The sequence below is a fragment of the Seriola lalandi genome, unplaced genomic scaffold, assembly GCF_002814215.2.
Source record: "Seriola lalandi dorsalis isolate HSWRI2012SDOR001 ecotype SW California unplaced genomic scaffold, Sedor1 jcf7180002052117, whole genome shotgun sequence".
NCBI classification, from domain to species: domain Eukaryota; kingdom Metazoa; phylum Chordata; class Actinopteri; order Carangiformes; family Carangidae; genus Seriola; species Seriola lalandi.
The window spans coordinates 443,803-461,264 of NW_019522670.1; the positions used below are offsets into that span (position 1 = coordinate 443,803).

General features: G+C 41.3%; 1 protein-coding gene across 1 annotated transcript in view; it reads right to left on the reverse strand.

Annotated features, from left to right (window-relative positions):
• dner (delta/notch-like EGF repeat containing) overlaps nucleotides 1–14,165 on the reverse strand; it is a 53,287-nt gene extending 39,122 nt beyond the window's left edge. Inside the window, exon 1 of the mRNA XM_023399744.1 lies at nucleotides 13,588–14,165. Coding sequence (XP_023255512.1) covers nucleotides 13,588–13,932 — 345 coding nt within the window. The 5' untranslated portion in view covers nucleotides 13,933–14,165. The remainder of the gene's footprint in view (nucleotides 1–13,587) is intronic.
• Nucleotides 14,166–17,462: the final 3,297 nt, after the last annotated feature.

Consider the following 17,462-nt stretch of genomic DNA (forward strand, 5'->3'; position numbering starts at 1 on the left):
GGTTGCTTGAGGACGTCTGTTGTAAAAAACAAAAAAAGCATTTAGTCTTTGGAAAAACATTTTGTTTCTTTTTGTGAAGTTCCATTGTCACATTCAGAAGTCACAGCACATGTTGCATAACTTCCTGTTCGTACAGAACAGCCCAGTATATAATGTTTGTATATATATTTGACAGACTCATGGTCATGACAATGGTTTATCACCTGTAGGAGTGTATGAGACATACAGGGTAGGATTAAATCTTTTTTCACAGTTACAGACAGTTATAGTCTGACAGTGGACAGATCACTCAAACATTCATTTCAAGGACGTATAGCAATAACAGCATTCGGTCAGCAACAGGTCAACACAGAAGACTTAATGATTTGGATGGGAGCCCTCCCTCTGGCTTTTAAGTTGCCTCTCTGTGTGACATGCTGTTTCATCATTACTTTCTGCATAAAACGTTACTACCCACTGTGATACCACTTGCTGAGGAAAAGGAACAACAGTTATTATAGGTTATAGTAAATGTAGTGTAACAGGTTTCACATAGACAAAAGAATAACAGCATGAACAAATGTCTTTCTGCAAGAGAAAAACACTACAATTATATATAAGTATAAAGGCTCAGCTGGTAGAGATGGATGTCATTCTGTGCTTTCATCTACGAGCTCACTGTTCACTCTGACCTACATACACAGAGGGGTCTTTGCAAAACAAGATATCTCCTCTCTTAAAAAAGGTGACACCTACTGCTGACATGATTAAACGGGGTCTGGCACAAAAGCCAAAGAGTTCCTGGAACTAACTCAAAGACATGAAGTGTCTTAAGGCTTTTGTCACTTTTGAAAACTAAGCGCATGATTTTTCAGGTCACATTGTATTGTTTTAAATAGGTATGTAGCAGATGTTAAAATAGTGAAAATCCCTCTTTGCTTCATGTCAAGCTAAAAATGGGTCTGGAGCTGGTCCTGCTGCCACAGGGAATTAGTCACTGAAAAGCTGGAAGTGTAACATCCTGTTCCCATTATCACCAAAAGATCTGATGAAAATTATCACCACTCATTTCACCTGCCTCTCATGAAGTCGTGTAACAGCAGGGAGGCTATTGTGCACAAGAATAAAGGATCATACAAAGGAGCAACACTGAAAACATGTCTTACCTCCTACAGACTACTGAGTGCCTAATGTGGGCCACATGATTTGTTCTGTTCCCTTTCTTAATAACAAAAAAACAAAGTCCTCAACAACGAGCACAGGAAGTAGCACTGACATTTTCTGATGTGCGCTCTCCACCTGTTGATTTTTTGGCTCCCCTCGTCATTGCTCTGTTGCCATGGTGACCCTACAAGAGGAATGGGGGCATAGCACTGAAAACTGGGCCTCATAGTACGAGATGACACTGGACATGCATCAACGCTCTCCTCCCACGGGCTTTGTCCCCGAAGAAGAAGAAAATGTTCTTCGAAGCCACGACAGTGAAGACGCAGCTTTTTATTCTGTTTGAGGAGCTCCGGACCATCTGACTGTGATTTGCAACACCGCCTACAGAACATGTTCAAAAGATGACAGAGGGAGTGATGACAGGAAGGATGATCTCAACCGACAATATCAAATATGATTCAGGATTTTTTTCCTGAATAGAGTCAGGTTTGGTTTGGTGCTCATATTCTTGACTGGACTGCAATCCCAGGGCCAGACTGACAGACTGACTGACTACGTGATAAGGTTACACCATTGGTCGGTCAGCCGAGTTTGTCCATTTGGTTCCTTCTCAAGATGTAAATCTTTAAGTTCAGGTCACAAATATACTCTTTCTATACTGGTCTTTTTTTTCCACCAAAAAAGGTTAAATAATTTCCTGAAACAGCTGGGCACTGTAAATTTTAGCAAACGTTATTCAACCAGTAACGTTTGTTGGGAACCAACCAACGTTCGTTGAGAACTATCCTCAGCCATAGATGATTCACACTAGGTGCTCTTGTGTTATTTCCAGCAACAATGACTTACTACAAATATTTTTGGTATTTTCTGATGAACTACTGAACTTACTTGAATAGAACAGGCTACATTTATCCCTTAACCGTTGCCGTGCACATGTTGATGCAGATCCAGATACAGTTCCAAAGTTTCAGAATATTTTCTATTATTCAAATAATAAATTCTATATAATTGTGCAGCAGTTTTTTTAATTGTTGAATGTGTAGGTGTATATTAATGTCTCCCATAACTCTGCTTTACAAGCTATTCTTTACTAATTTATTCTAAGATGGCAAAGCTAGCTGTTTAAGGCACAGTGTGTTTTAAACCAGACTGAGTATGCCTGGTTATGCCTACATAATAGTATTGTATTGCAGCTTGTTCTGGAAAAGTTTAATTACTTTTATGAAATGTTGTGAACATGTACTCAAAAGGCAAAAGATGGCAATCTCATAAATGTGTACCACCCCAACTGATAAGCAGCGATAGACTGGTGATCAGTGAGGTTTGATGTGATCAGAGCGGAGCTGTTGGAGGCGGAAGAATCAGCAAGAGACGAAGCTCCAGACAGGATCGATTCCTCCCAGCAGAGAGATCAACTCTTCCCCTCCACAGCTCGAACTCAAGTGTGACACACATCACTGCCCACTGGTTACCCAACACGGTTTAAAAGACCCGTGTCTACAGAAACTGCTGGGTTCATATATAATATAAACCATAATGTCTCCATTTACAACATGGGGAACATTTGAGAAATCTCCACTTTTAGTGCTTGAGTTATATTAGATAACTTATTACAACATGACATAATGCCATAAATACGTTATATACTGTACATTTAGTAAAGGTTTGGTAAAGTTTTATTTACCATCAGACCTGTTCTGCCCTAAAATCCCAACAGAGAACTTCAAAGTACTGCACAGCTTTTGCTACATTTTAAGTAGATTAGCAAATTGTAGTATGTAAACAGGGTATTGTATGTTCATTAGATGTAATTAATTAATACCAGTGTGTTATAATAGTTTAATTTTATTTCAACATCTTGAGTTTGATGTTTGTGTTAGAGTCCTCCTCCCACTACAATCAAAAACTCTTTTAACAAAACCCAATTTTAGGTGAACTTATCCATTATTTAAGGCTGTGTATTGACTTTTGGATGAATACATTTCCAGCACAATCCCCAACAGACAGCCAAATTTTCCACCGCGTCTCTCCTATCAAGTGGTAGACAGGCCCAGCTGTTAATACGAGCTAATCTCTGTGTCTAACGCCAAAGGCTGGTGACTGCGCCTCGCTCCTTTCCCTGTCGGAGGTGCTCTACTGGTCCTGAAGGGATTTTTTTGGATTAAGCTGGCATTTATTGTCTGCAGCTAAGAGAAGACGTTCACGACGCACACCAGTACAGTACCCCCCCCCACACACACACACACACACACACACACACACACACACACACACACACACACGCTGGCTTGTCTCCCAGTTGGCTTCATTAAATAACATATTGTCAGATCAACTTAACTGACAAGTTGTGTGTGTCTGAAGAGGAGACAGCAAGAGTCAGTTCTGCATCTGTTGGTCCGGAGTTGGTCTCTTGCAGGAAAGAAGGGCAACAGAGCAGAGGGCGATACACACTCAAACTCAGCCATCAGTCCTCTTCTACACACTAAAACACTCTTGTACAGGATAAAGTCAATGTGTCGAAGTCTGTTTCCCCATAAACTTGTGCTTCCTGTTTCCTTGAGCCCGAACCCTAACCAGTTATTTCTTCAATGCCTAAACATAATCTAAAGGGGGAATAGACTTCGACAAAAGATTCTAGTTTAATTGCTCATTCATTTGTGATTCTGATGAGGCATCCATATTCAAGTCTGAAGATGAGGTCATGAATGTATCACAAGAAGTCCATTTTATGTTCAAAGATTGTGCCTCATTCATTCATTAACAGAGAATGCGCCGTAGCATCTTGCTTTGACTGAACCAGCTAGCCAGCCATCTGTTTTACAGAGATGTTGATTTTAATACGCTGAATTCCAATTGAATCTGTTCTCGTTTACAGTTTTTCTCTTTCTGTTGTCAGTTGTGTTAGTGTGAAATCGTGACTGAAACATGGCCCATTGAGACGATATGTTAATATCCAAGCCATTTCCAAGCTGCTGCTCTGCATAGCTGAAATCCTGAATTTATAACCACGATGTCATCTGACAAAATGACCCAAAATATAAGTTCACGACAAAGACTGTGCTGCGATTTTTGGCAATATTCACTTGTAAAATGATCACTCAGAGAGAAAGAGAGCAAGAGCAATGGCCAAAGAAGAAACTCCACCAGTCGGCCGGCTGACCAATGGTGCAATATCGTCACTCAGTCAGCAACAGATATTTGCATTTATAGGGCAGGCTCCGCTTTTGTGGTCCAGCCAAAACAAGCACAGGGTGTCACACTTTACCAAACACACACACACACACCTCCCTCCCGTCAATACCCTCATTTATTTGGCAGCAACAACAACTAATCATTAGAAGTGACAGTACATTGACGATGTCAGTGCAGAGTCAGAGGGTTATTAGATGTGGTGAATTACTGCTGAGTAAGAGCTGCTTTGCCCTTTTTTACATTATACAGTGGATGGTGACACGACTCGCTGTTCCATTAAAGATAAAAATAGCAACAAGGGCAGACAAAAAGCAATAAAAAAATACCTACACTAAACCACTGGGAGAGATGTAATGAGTTTTTTCTCTATCCAGGACAGGGTGGGAAGTTTCGCTGCCAGACACAAGGAAAATTAAAGAGCCAATGACACGGAGATAAGAGCTCTGTTCATGATGAGTGGTGGCGATAAAAAAAGAAATGTGGGCTGCAGATATGTGAGCAGTCAGGAGTGCTTGAGAAATGTAGTGACTCATTAGATTGTATTTAAGGAAACAAGAAAAAAAAAAAAAAAACACAAGAAAGAAGCAGAGATGAAACATGACTACTCAAACTAATTTAATTATCTTTCAATTATTGCTGGTGGAGTGAGTTCTGTGCTGTTCTGTGAATAATATTTTTCAACTGCCTTCAGCTGCCTTAAGGTTTAATAATACACATGACATTTTCATTTTATGAAGTGCTAACACAGTGACAATGCTACAGGATGATGTTGAGCAGGTTTATCGTTCAACATGTTCACCAGTTTAACATGTCAGCATGCTAACATTTGCTCATTCGCACTAAACACAAAGTCATTCATTTTTTGAGGTATTAAACTCGCCTAAAGAATTGGATGGACTGGACGGCAAACAGATTGAAAGGTTGTAATGTTTTCATTTTATGTCTTTGCTGGCTGATTATTTAAGCCAAAAAAGTTCCCACAGAACCCACACAATACCTAAAAAACGCTTTTAGATAATCTTCACATCATGATCAGAGAAATAGTCGTATCTACAGACATGTTTTTTCTCTCAGTTTTCTTATCCATTTTATGTAGTTTTGTTTTTTTTTTACAAAACTTAACTTTAGTTTATTATTATTTACAGTCCATAGCTTCCATCTGTTTGAGTACTATTAATATTTATACAAAAATGAATTTAATACATTAATTTACATTTTAATACATAGATAAATTACTTTAGCTGAGTTGTCTTTCTATGACAGAGTGCAGTATGTAAGGAGACGAGTCCTACAGCGCACTACTGAACAACCTAACCTAGTCAAATACATCAAGTGATACTAAATTAAGTGTGACTATCAGCCGTCACTTTGAACCAACACGTGACTGTAGCAATCAATATGTAAAGGATAAGTGCTTGGTGTTGAGCTGCTCATATCCACTGTTGGCAGTATCATCCATATGTATCAGGCCTCACTAAACTATCTCACTACCACCTCCTCGTCCACTGATCAAAAGGCCAGGTGATGTGTGATATGGAAATGACCAAAGTGATTGGCCACAAGCCCTCCTGTTTAATAAAGGCAGCACGGCCTGCCTCGTAACATCTAAGGACATCAACATGAATAGCAGTGATAGCTCAGTGACAATAGCTCAAAGGAGTCTCTTTGATTTTGCTGATAGATAGCTACTGTATCAAAGATATCGGCAGGGTTATAAGCAGCCTGTCACCAAAGTAACGTCTCCTGCTTTCATCAAACCATCTGTAACAGATTACATGAGGATGCATGTTTCCCTTTGCAAACGATGCAACAGTTTGCAGCAGCTTACCATCTGTTTTCCAAGTTGACTGTGAAAACTGGAACATACAGAAAAAATCTTTTAAGAAGTTGAACTCTCTCTACTTTGGATACTTGATGAGCTTTCTCTTGTATCAACCAAAGGGCCAAAATGTAAACTCTGCACACAACATATATTATAATCTAAAAGACAAATGTGCATCATGCTTTAAAGCCGATGAACTGTTTTCATTTTTAATGATCCCACACTCTAAACGAATTGGTTTACTGTTACGTGTTTAGCCCTGCTAACAAATTGATGCTGTGGTGTGTAATTACAGCCTCTAGGGGGTGGTAGTGTAGCTTCATTTAGTTTTCAATATCCTTAACCATGACTATTACAGTAGTGATCTGAAAAAAAACATAGAAATGCCTCTTTATTTAGTAATAGAACAGAATCAGAATCAGTTTTACTGGCCACATATGTGTGTGCATACAAGTAATTTGACTCCTGTATCCAGTGGCTCTCAGTGTAGTTCCACACAGTACTAAGTCAGTCAGTAGGAAACAGGTGGTACAAGTTGTGGGAGAGTGTAAGGTGTGCTGAAATAAATACTAAGTGGGTAGTGTAATAAGTTTTTAATTTATACAAATACAGCGGTGGTTATGCGCAGTATGTGCATCTATGTACACTACAGTAGGCTACATACAGCGTACTTGTATTTATATTTGACAAGTTCAGTGCTGTGCATGAACATGTTAAATGAGTGCCGTTCATTGAACGCCCTCATTTTTTGGTGAACTTTGAACTGAATGTATCCATTTGGAACTAATAAACAGTTAACAGTTAACAATGCTCACGCACGCAGTAAGGCATCAAAAAGATGTTTGCCAAAAAAACATCAGAGGAAGAAGAACTGTGTTTTACTGTGGCACCCAAGGATTTACGGCTCCCGGTATGCGTCTGGTTGAGAAAAGCAGTGGGGAGAACATAAATCCCAGGGGAGCGCCAGCGCTGACTGTCTGGGAGCTGGATGCGATTTTCCCCAGCCTCACCTGCAGCTTCCTGTCTGTCAGGAAGTTGGACACAGTGAGCAGGGTGAGTCTGGAGAGGATCATTTCTGGAATGATGCTGTTGAACTCCAAGGTGAAGTTCACAGAGCTCCAGAGATGAAGATCTTAGTAAAGATTGGCGCCAGCTGGTCAGCGCAGACTTTCAGACAGGGGGGTGACACACAGTCTGGACCTGGTGCCTTCCTGATCTTCTGTCTCTGAAAGAGCTGATAAACACATCCTCTTCACAGATCCTGAGTGCGGGTGGGGAGTCAGTGGGGAGGTGCGTAGGCTGTGTGATATGTGAGATGGAGCACGTGAGGGGTGTGAAAATGGGTTTATCAAACCAACAGTAATTCTGCACTCCATTTACCTCGGAAGTTGGATGTCAGAGCTGGGAATGACGTCACATCCGAGTTGATCTTGTTTCAGTACAAGTCGAAAAATTGTTATTGTTGTTGCTTGCTTGTTGTTGTTATTGTTAGCAATAGTAGTTGATAACAAGACATTACGTGGTATTTTGTGCATACAAACAACATAGCAACAGATAGAAGTTGGACAGTACTGTATGTATGACTGATTTAATGAGACACAAAGTCACAAGTGCTAATAAACAGTATATTACTACAGCTTTCACTTCTGTTGATGCGCAGACCAGCCATCTTGGATTTTGAGGCCGGGGTTGGTGAGGTTGTTCTGACATCCTGAGTCAGAAATCAGACTTCTGGGGGTGTTCCAGTTTCATTTTTTTTTTTGTATTTCGATTCCGACTTCCCAGTTCAAATGGAACCATAAAATGCATTCAGGTCGTCAGCTGGTTGCTGATTCTCCACAGTACTGGGGAATGGTTTCCTGTAGCTGGTGATGTCCTGCAAGCCTCTGCACACTGACGCGGAACGTGTTTTCCAGCTTTTCAGTGTAGCCTCTCTTTGCTTCTCTGATTTCCTTGGTCAGTGTGTTTCTGGCCTGGTTCTACAGGATCCTGTGCCCACTTTTATAGGCCTCCTCCTCGGCCTGTTGGAGCTGCCTGAGTTTAGCTGTAAACCGGGGCTTGTTGTTGCTGGAAGTGGAGAAAATCTTACACAAAACCTGATGTGCGCTGTCATAGTGTCAGTGAGTTCATCCAAGTCAGTAGTTACAGCTTCAAAAACACTCCAATCAGTGCAGTCAAAGCAGGCCTATAGTTTCAGCTTTGCCTCGCTGGTCCATCTCCTCACAGTCTTGACCACAGACTTCTGCAGATTTTAGTTTCTGCTTTTAAGTCGGGAGAAGATGAAACAGACAGCGATGAGAGAGTTCCCAAAATGCATAAGGAACAGAGCCACAGGCATCTTTTAATATGGTGTCTTGATTTTAGAGCTAAAACAATTGATCGATTGATAGAGTTGTTGCTGATTAATTTTCTGATAATGAATTAATTGTCATTTATCCAGCAAACATTTCAAAAATTCTCTGGTTCCAGTGTTTCAAATGTGATGATTTGATACTTTTTTCTGTTTTATGTTATTTTAAATTAAATATTTTTGAATAAGATTAATCAATAATGGCAATATTCAATAGCTGCAGCCCTACTTGATTTCATAATTACTTCGTAACACACCAGAAAAGGCCATATGGAGGATCTTCTGAACAAATGACACAATTCACTGACTTGTTTCAGTAAATAGAGCAATAAAAAGAAGTGCCTCTTCAGCAAGAGGACAAGAGAGTCCATGGACACACACACACACACACACATCATATATATATATATATATATATATATATATACATACACCCTGTATATAGAAGTATATTCTGCGTGGCTTCTATCTTTCCTCTGACTAACAAGCCAGGGTATCAAAGAGACCAAAGGCTGGTGATGAGCTTTGAGCTCTGCTTAATTGGATGCAGCTCAGGCTGAATCTGTAGCAGCGAAGTGAATGGCCCTGGGAGACAAGAGCTGACCGCCACACACACACATACAGAGACTCCCCTTCCTCACAATTAAGATAAAACCGCATCAGGACTTGGCTTTGTTTACTTTCCCTGAGTTCTGTCAGGAAGATAATTTTTATTGCAACAAACTGTGTGTGGGAGAGTTGCCAGCCCAAGTGGAAAAAAAAAAATCTGTCATTAACAAATGAATGTCACTTTGTGCTCAGCGCTTTTTTAAATTGGCAGGATTGCAGGTGAAATGATCTATGGTGTAAATAGCAAGTTTATCACTCCGCTCCCATCTTAACATCTAATTAACATCTTTAGTCTGTTACTGAGTCATGTGAAAATAAAACATCCGCCATGTATGAGATCATTTAAGTTGTTTCCAATGTAAATCAAGTTATTTCAAGAATTAAGTGCTTCTGGTTCTTTGATACTGGGAGCGGTACATCATATCAACATACTACTGTTTCATCCAGATTTAATAAACCTAAAGATTCAACATCTATCTTCTTATAGAGACATTAATATATATAAACACAAATACATGTCACAAATAACGCACAGAGGTTAAAGAAATGGGTCGATGTTTTGGGAAAAACACTTATCCATTTTCTTGCCAAGAGTTACATGAGAAAATTGATACCACTCTCATGTCTGTACAGGTAATATAAAGCTACCACCAGCAGGGAGTTAGCTTAGCATAGTATAAAGACTGGAAACAGGTGGCAAAACCTACCTTGGCTATTACCAAAGGTAACAAAGTCTGCCTAACCGTACCTCTGAAGCTCACTAAACTGTTAGTGAGCTTTAGACGTGCTGGTAGGCTGATTTTTTAAACTTTTTGAACAGATTTTATTTAAACTTTGGACAGAGACAGGCTAGCTGTTTCCACCCATTTCAAGTCTTTATACGATGCTACGCTAACCGGCTTATACTGTATGAGAGTGGGATCGATCTTCTCAACTAACTCTTGGCAAGAACATGAATGAAATGAGCATATTTCCAAAAATATCAAACTAATCCTTTAATATGCTTTTGCACGGAGTAAAAAAAGGGAACAGTAACAAGCCTGAGGTCTTAAAACAATGCTTATAAAACAGTGAGACTGAGGAACTGAGAGGAGTGAGAAAGCTGCTGTAGGTGTTGAGAGAAGGAACAGTGATGAGCAAAACTCTCAGCTGAGATTTTTAAAAAAAAATCATCATAGCAAGGATCATCAAATGTTCATTCCATCTCAGCTCTGACGTGCCCTGTGTGAGCTTATACAAGTAGGGCAGCTAAACTACTTCCGTGTTACCTCAGATATATCACCTCTTTCATCACCCTCAGTCCTACATCCCTTCTCTGAATAACAGTAAAATAAAAAATACATTCTGTGTTCATAATGCCAGGGCTTTAAAGTTCAGACTGCAAATTCTGCTATGATCCACTGCTTTCATATAACTGAATGGCTGCGCAACCCAGCAAGAGCTCCCTGGACTTGCCTCATGCCGGATGGCTGATTTGCACTGCTACAGCCCTATTGTGTCGTAGAGCAAGTTACCAAATCCATCAGGGCGCACAACAGGCCTTTCAATAATGAATAAGCTGGAGCATGAGAAGCCAATAACTCACAGAAAGGCCAGTGGCACTGAATTCCAGCAGGACAGCTTACAAGCTGCCGTCCAGAAAAGGTGCAGGCTGTTATTAAAACGCCGCTAGTTTAACAAGTAGAGTGTATTTGTTCTCCCCTGGTGCCTGCTGCTGTGGTTTGCATTAGGCTGCTTTGATTCCTGCAGTTTTTTAAAAAACAGTGAGGGGAGAAAAGCCACAAAGCAGGATTAGCAATTTAGCCAGATTATTTTTGAAATGTTGCAAAACATCCAGAAATCAACAGGTATGACCAAGTTTTAATCCTAAACCTAGTAGTTTTACAGATTCAGCTCAGTTTTTGCTCTAATCCCCCTTTGTGAAACGCACCCCAGGTTTGACAAAGAATGTGAGATAAAAGGAGTGAGCGTGAGAGAGAAAGAGAGAGAGAGGATGGTGAGTATATGCCACTCGTTTATGAAAGCATTTCCTCACTAAGCTCCAAAACCAAGGCTTTACTCTCCTTAAGAAATGATTCATAGTTTTCTTCTGCTTGCTCTCCTCTTGCCTTTTTGTCATCGACTCTCTCCTGTTTAATTCCTCCTTCTCTCTTTCCCTAACTCTTTTCTCCTCTTGCTTTTCCTTTCCCTCCATCTCTTTCTTCAATCTCTCCTCCTCTCCTCTCACTGGACCATCTGCGTTGTGACGCATGCACAGGACAGGGGATGGAAACCAGCACCATGCTCAGCCAATCAGGTCATTTACCAAATCTCAATTGACTGCTGCTCCAGTTTCCATGGAGAAGAAACATCCAGCGAGAGAGAAGCGAGGCAAAAATCAATGATCCCCCTCAGGCCCGGCCCAGAGCCCGTGCCAGACCTGAGCTTTGGCGCATAAGAGGGATAAAGCTGAAGTGGATGTTGATGTCTCAGGATTTTACAGCACAAGAGAACTGTGGGCTCTGTGCTCAAGGAGGGGTGTTTTTTTTTCCTGTTCTTAGTGTGAAAAATATGAGTGAAAATTCTCCCCCTGTGCACGTGTTGTCCAGCCCTCAATTCAGGCTGTGTGACAACATTGTCCTCTGTGGTTTGTGTGGAGCTGAGCGCAGTGAAGCAGGCTGCAGAGGTAACAAACTGCAGCTGCTTTCTATTCTGAGAGATGAAACCAGGACAGCCAAGGAGACAGTGATCAGGCCCCTGGCTAAATGCTCCACTAAATAGCTTCAATCCTGACTGCACACCACCAGCATGTTCACCTGTATATTCCTCCCATATGCATTCACAAGATAAACAAATGTACAATGCATGCGTATGCACATGTAAACAAAAGGAGGGGGTGTATGGCTGCCACCTGTTGGTGATCCTGCCAAAGTTTACCCAGTCACCTTGCCGTTTCCCTGCGTGATGCTGCAGCAGACTCATTTATCCTCTGCTGCTGCGTGCGGATGCTCTCTCTCACCTCAGCATGACTCACAGGCCTAGCTGCCTATTGAGCCTATTGCTACTAAAGCACAGCCACAGTCTATTCATTGTAAAGCTCAAATGGTTTATGTGGAGATCAATGAAGTGCTAAATCAAAACAAAAGAGGGCTCTTTCAGGACGTTAAATGTCCTTGAATTGGCACTAGTGTAAAAACAGGAAGCAGCAGGATGAACAAAGCTGTGTAGGTCAACTTCAGGGACACATAATACAACGTGACAGTGGTTTATCTCTACTAGAAATTATCTTTGTTGACAAATCATTTTAATATCAGCCATAATACTCATGTATTTTTCCAGGGACTCTGTTGGAAATTTGGCATCTACATGATACTGGTACAGACGCACATGAAGGAGCAGAATTAAAACAGGGGGAAAAAGAAAAATCTGCAGTGAATTTTACGTCTTGCAAACTTCCATCAAACAAAAATGTTCATTGCTAAAGAACTAGCTTTATGCACATGGTCATATGAGATGCTGTGGAACCTGCTGTCTAGATGTTCCAGTTAATGAATGGAAAAGTGGAGATTATCTTATTTTCACCTGATAATCAGTGGCCCAGATGTTAGTAGATTCAACATTACCACAGGATCCTCTGTAACTGCACTACTTTTGGTTTGCAGAGAGAATATGTTCAAAATACTCAACAACTCACACCTGACACACAAACATATAGCACATATAGCCTACATATACTGCCTCACACAAACACACATGCATCTACGGTTTCCACAAGCATCTCACTCCTTTCCTCCTGTTGCCACAGCAACGCAGCATCCGTCTCTGTGTCTCAGTGACAGCACATGCTCCCATTAAAAAACCATCCGCGAACAGCAGAGAGCGAGAGCGCACTCTCACATACCGTCATCTAGCTACTGTACGGCACGCATGCAAATCAAAACACTCTTATGATGCGGGTTTATCTCACACATCGTCAAGGTGAACGCTCTGTGGTTTCAGCAGAGAGATGACAGCTAGTAGTTGTAATGTTTAAAACAAGACAATAATGATAATGGCTCCAAAAGACTCTAAAATGCAAAATACAAAACAAGAAACACCACACACAAAACTGAAACAATTCCATCAAAATAAAAATAGATTATTTGCTTTATAAGGTAATTAACACATGGACCAGAAGCCTGTTTTCTCTGCATTATGTAATTTCTGTCTAAAGAAGTAATTTCTGTCTAAAGAAGCCTAAAGAACAAACTGATCTCTCTCTCTCTCTCTCTCTCACACACACACACACACACACACACACACACACACACACACACACACACACACACACACGCGCACACACACAAAACCCTTACATCTACTAACTCTTACTATCTGTGCAATACCTCCCAAAAGCTACGCAATAAGATCAGACACATACACAGACGAGCTGAGTATTAACCCTGTGTTCATACAGGTAGATACCATTAAAAACTAAATGTGTTCATACCTCACAGTTCCGTCCCGTGAAGCCCTGGCTGCATGTACAGGTGTACTCCCAGGTGTCCTCTGGCCTGCCAGCGGAAGGGAGAGCCAGGCAGAAGCCCCCGTTGAGGCAGGGTCTGCCTTCGCAGGGGTCTGGGCGAGGTGTGGCCTGGGTCGGGGTGGGCTCAGCCGGGGCCGGGGTGTCCGGGGCCAGCTGGAACGGGGAAGGGACAGCCCCGATGCTGCTGCTGCTGCAGCTGCTCAGGAGCAGGAGGAGGAGGAGGAGAAGCAGAGGGGATGTGAAGCACCGTACAGTCTGTGTGGGACGGCAGCAGGGAACCGCCGGCACACTGCACATACTCGTCCTCATCCTGATCCTCTTAAGTCTGCTTTCTTCCCTTTCTTTTTTTGTTGTGTGTATCTTTCTCCTTTCCTCAGAGCTGGTGCTCGTGCTGACTGGGCTCAGCAGTAACTGAGAGGTGTGTGAGCAACTGTGTGTGTGTGTGTGTGTGTGTGAGAGAGAGAGAGAGAGAAAGGAGGAGGAGGAGGCTCTTGGGATGTTGAGCCTCAGCTGTGCGGAGGGAGAATGACTGGCTGATGGTGAGGAGGTTGAGGGAGAGAGAAGGGGAGAAGGGGAGGGCTCTCTGCTCTTTTTTGTCTCTGAGTCACAGTGACGACGATAGCTGACGACACTCGCACACACACACAGACACTCCAACCCTCCAACACCACCTCCACCTTCATACACGCACGTCCTCTTTCTGTTTCCTGGCTTCTCTTACACACACACACACACACTGTGCAGTGCAGCGGAGGAGCTCTGCAACCTCCTCATTTAGAGTCTCATCATCTAAAACCTCTCCTTGGAGCCAGACTTCCAAGAAGAGCGAAAGGGAGGAGGCTGTGCTTGGGGGAAGACAGAGGAGAAAGAGTGGGAGGAAGAAGTGGTGGTGGTGGTGGTGCTGGTGCTGGTGGAGAAAATCCTCATCAGCTTTGCCATGAGATTAGCTGTGTTCCAGTGATAACAGGCAGTTTTACCACAAGGGAGATGTTCAGTCCGAAAAACAGCAGAATCATGCTGATGGAGTCTGAATGATGAAGGTTGGTTTAAGCAGCAGTGAAGGTCAGTCAAGTACTCAGAGCCTTCACTCAACTGAAAGTAACAATACAACAGTGTAAAATACTCCAATACTCCATTTCAAGTAAAAGTCCTGCATTTAAAATTCCACTAATTAATTTTCAGAAATATATTTTATAAGCTCATCAAATGGTTTAATGTCAGATTTAAAAGGTACAGTATTTTTATTTTCAGACTACCTCAGAAAAATCTGAATAAATTTGATTTGAATAAATTAACTTTTTGAATGAACTGCTGAGAGTTCACATAAAGGTTCTGTAAAAAAGATCATCACTGCCACTAGATGTAGCACTAGACCACAAGCATCTCAGACCAAAACAAATGCTTGGTGACCGGCCTCCCTTTGGCCAGAACTCCCCATTCACGTCCTCAGTTAGCAAGGTGCTACAAAGACAGTGAAAGCAGCCACTAAACACATAACAAAAAGCACAACTAAGTAAAGTTACACTATGTACACAAAGGCCAACAATAAACAATCCAAGTAAACAAATAGCCCAAGCTAGCATTGCTGTGATATGCTACAGCAATGCTCGCAGTAAGCCAGCTAGCTATAGCAACATAAATTCATAATAATGTTAACAGCAAATTAGCTAATGTCACAACCGCTTCTGTAGCCTTCATTAATGAAAAACAGACATGTAACATTATGTAGCCATGAAGTTACTTACATGTCCACAAGAAGAAAAGCCAGTTCAGGGTCGAGTTGGAGCTCTTTAGCAGCTTGTAGGGTTCTCCTCTTGGTAAAGCCTGGCTCCATGGTCAGATTGGAAAAGAAATTCAGTCTTGGACTTATCCAGTGGGATGGGGCACACTCATGACACTGACAGAGCTGGTAAAAACTTTTTGGATGTTCTGGGGTCCACCAAATGACTGTGATGTAAACCAGTATTCCCCATGGTCAGCCAATCTGCCTGTGCTCTGGTCTTATCTCAATCTTTGTAAGAGGCCTTTTTAGCTCAAAAAATAGTTTCTTCAGTCATGGAGGAAATTCTGGGAGGTTGCTTTCACCTGAACCCTGAGTACTGCACTGTGCTATCTCACCTGTGGGCGGTGCCTGGGTGTTCATAGACATGGGGAGGACCAACAGTTTAACAGGAGAGACTCGTGTACATACGCTAACATGCAGATGCTACCAGTCACCAAAAATAATGAATAGAGAAACTCAAATTACAACACACACAGAGGGGGTGTGAGTTCATTCTCTGCTCAGGACGCCATTACTCCACTATACATTGAAAATAGCTGCTGTATTGTTCAAAATCTTGTTTATAGAACCAGTTAATGAGTTGGTTTTTCATTTTCTAAACTCACAGGATGATTTTGACCCACTGATTCAACCAAAGTTTATTTAACTCACATTTTTAAGGCAGCACAGGAACTTGTGTTTTTAAGTTGAACCATTTTTAAATGCTCTACAGTGGATATATGATGCAGTCCCAAAGGTCAGAGATCATCATTCATCATGTGATTATCTTTTTACAGTTGTGAGTGATCCGAGTAAATAACTTGAGGTGAAAATTGAAATTAGAATTCAAGTTTTTATTTCCATGGTCAAGTCTCATTAATCACAAAAGCAAGAGTTAGCTCTCTTTTTATGAGCATGAACCCACGGATAACAGAAATGTTTTGTTTATTGGAAAAGAGGAAAACAAGCACTCGTTTTCAGCTTTTACAGGGCCACACACAACTACATTGTTTTATAGTAGTTTCTGACATACTGCAGTTGGTGTTCAAAAGCATTTTTTGGGGGGTGGATTTTGTTTTTGTACACAAAGTCCCTGATCTTAAGTAATGCTTCTTTGTTAAAATCCTGCAGTGGGTGGTCACAGAGGGTTTTTCATTTGACTAAATAACCGATTACAGATCAGTAGTTTGTCAAGGACACTGAACATTAAAGGGGCAGTCCACCAAATTAACATGTCAAAGCCAATATACTAGTCACGGAGAGTACGACACAGCCTGAGATGAGGGCATTTACCAGACAGATACTTTTGAGCTGCATTATGGGAAGTATACCATCCAGCATTTTTGGAGCCCATTTTTTTTTAAAACCATACTAGGGACTAAAAGTCAGGCCATTTGTCTCTCGCATGTCCAATAGGAACTTGCTGGAATGAGCCTTTAATTTGTATGAATGTGTGTGATTTACTAATCACATATCCTAACTTTTTCAGGCTGAGAATTAAAAAAAAAAAAGAACCCTGTCAAACTGCACTACTTAAGAAATATACTACATTAACTTCTTGACCTTGTCTCCCTCATCTCTCTATTACAGTCTTAAAGGCTGGTGTGTGAGATTCACAACCTCAGTTTTCTAGATTAAGTAGTTGGATGCCTCAGTGGGAGGGGTGCTGTTGTAGCATGCTCAGTATGATCAATATAAAAACCCTGTGGTTGATAATGAGATGTTGGCTTTACACTCTGGCCTCAACTTTTCCATTTTCATAATGAATTTTCCCACAGTGCAGTAAATCTGTCACCTTACACCACTCAATGAACACAGGTACTGCAGCAGACTGAAAACTCATGATGCCTGGAGTTTTTTTCTGCTTAAAGTAAAAAAAGAGAAAAAAAAGTCCCATGGAGGACCCGAGTGTGTCAAGATTTGTTCTGAAAAAGATCTCTAACTGATTAGTTATAATCTTTAAGAAGACCCACTGAAAACTGTTCTACTGCATGCATCTCAAAGGGCCAACCTGCTGTAAAAGTAATGTGGTAAAGCGATGGAGGGATGGATAAATAAAACTAACAATGAACAAAGA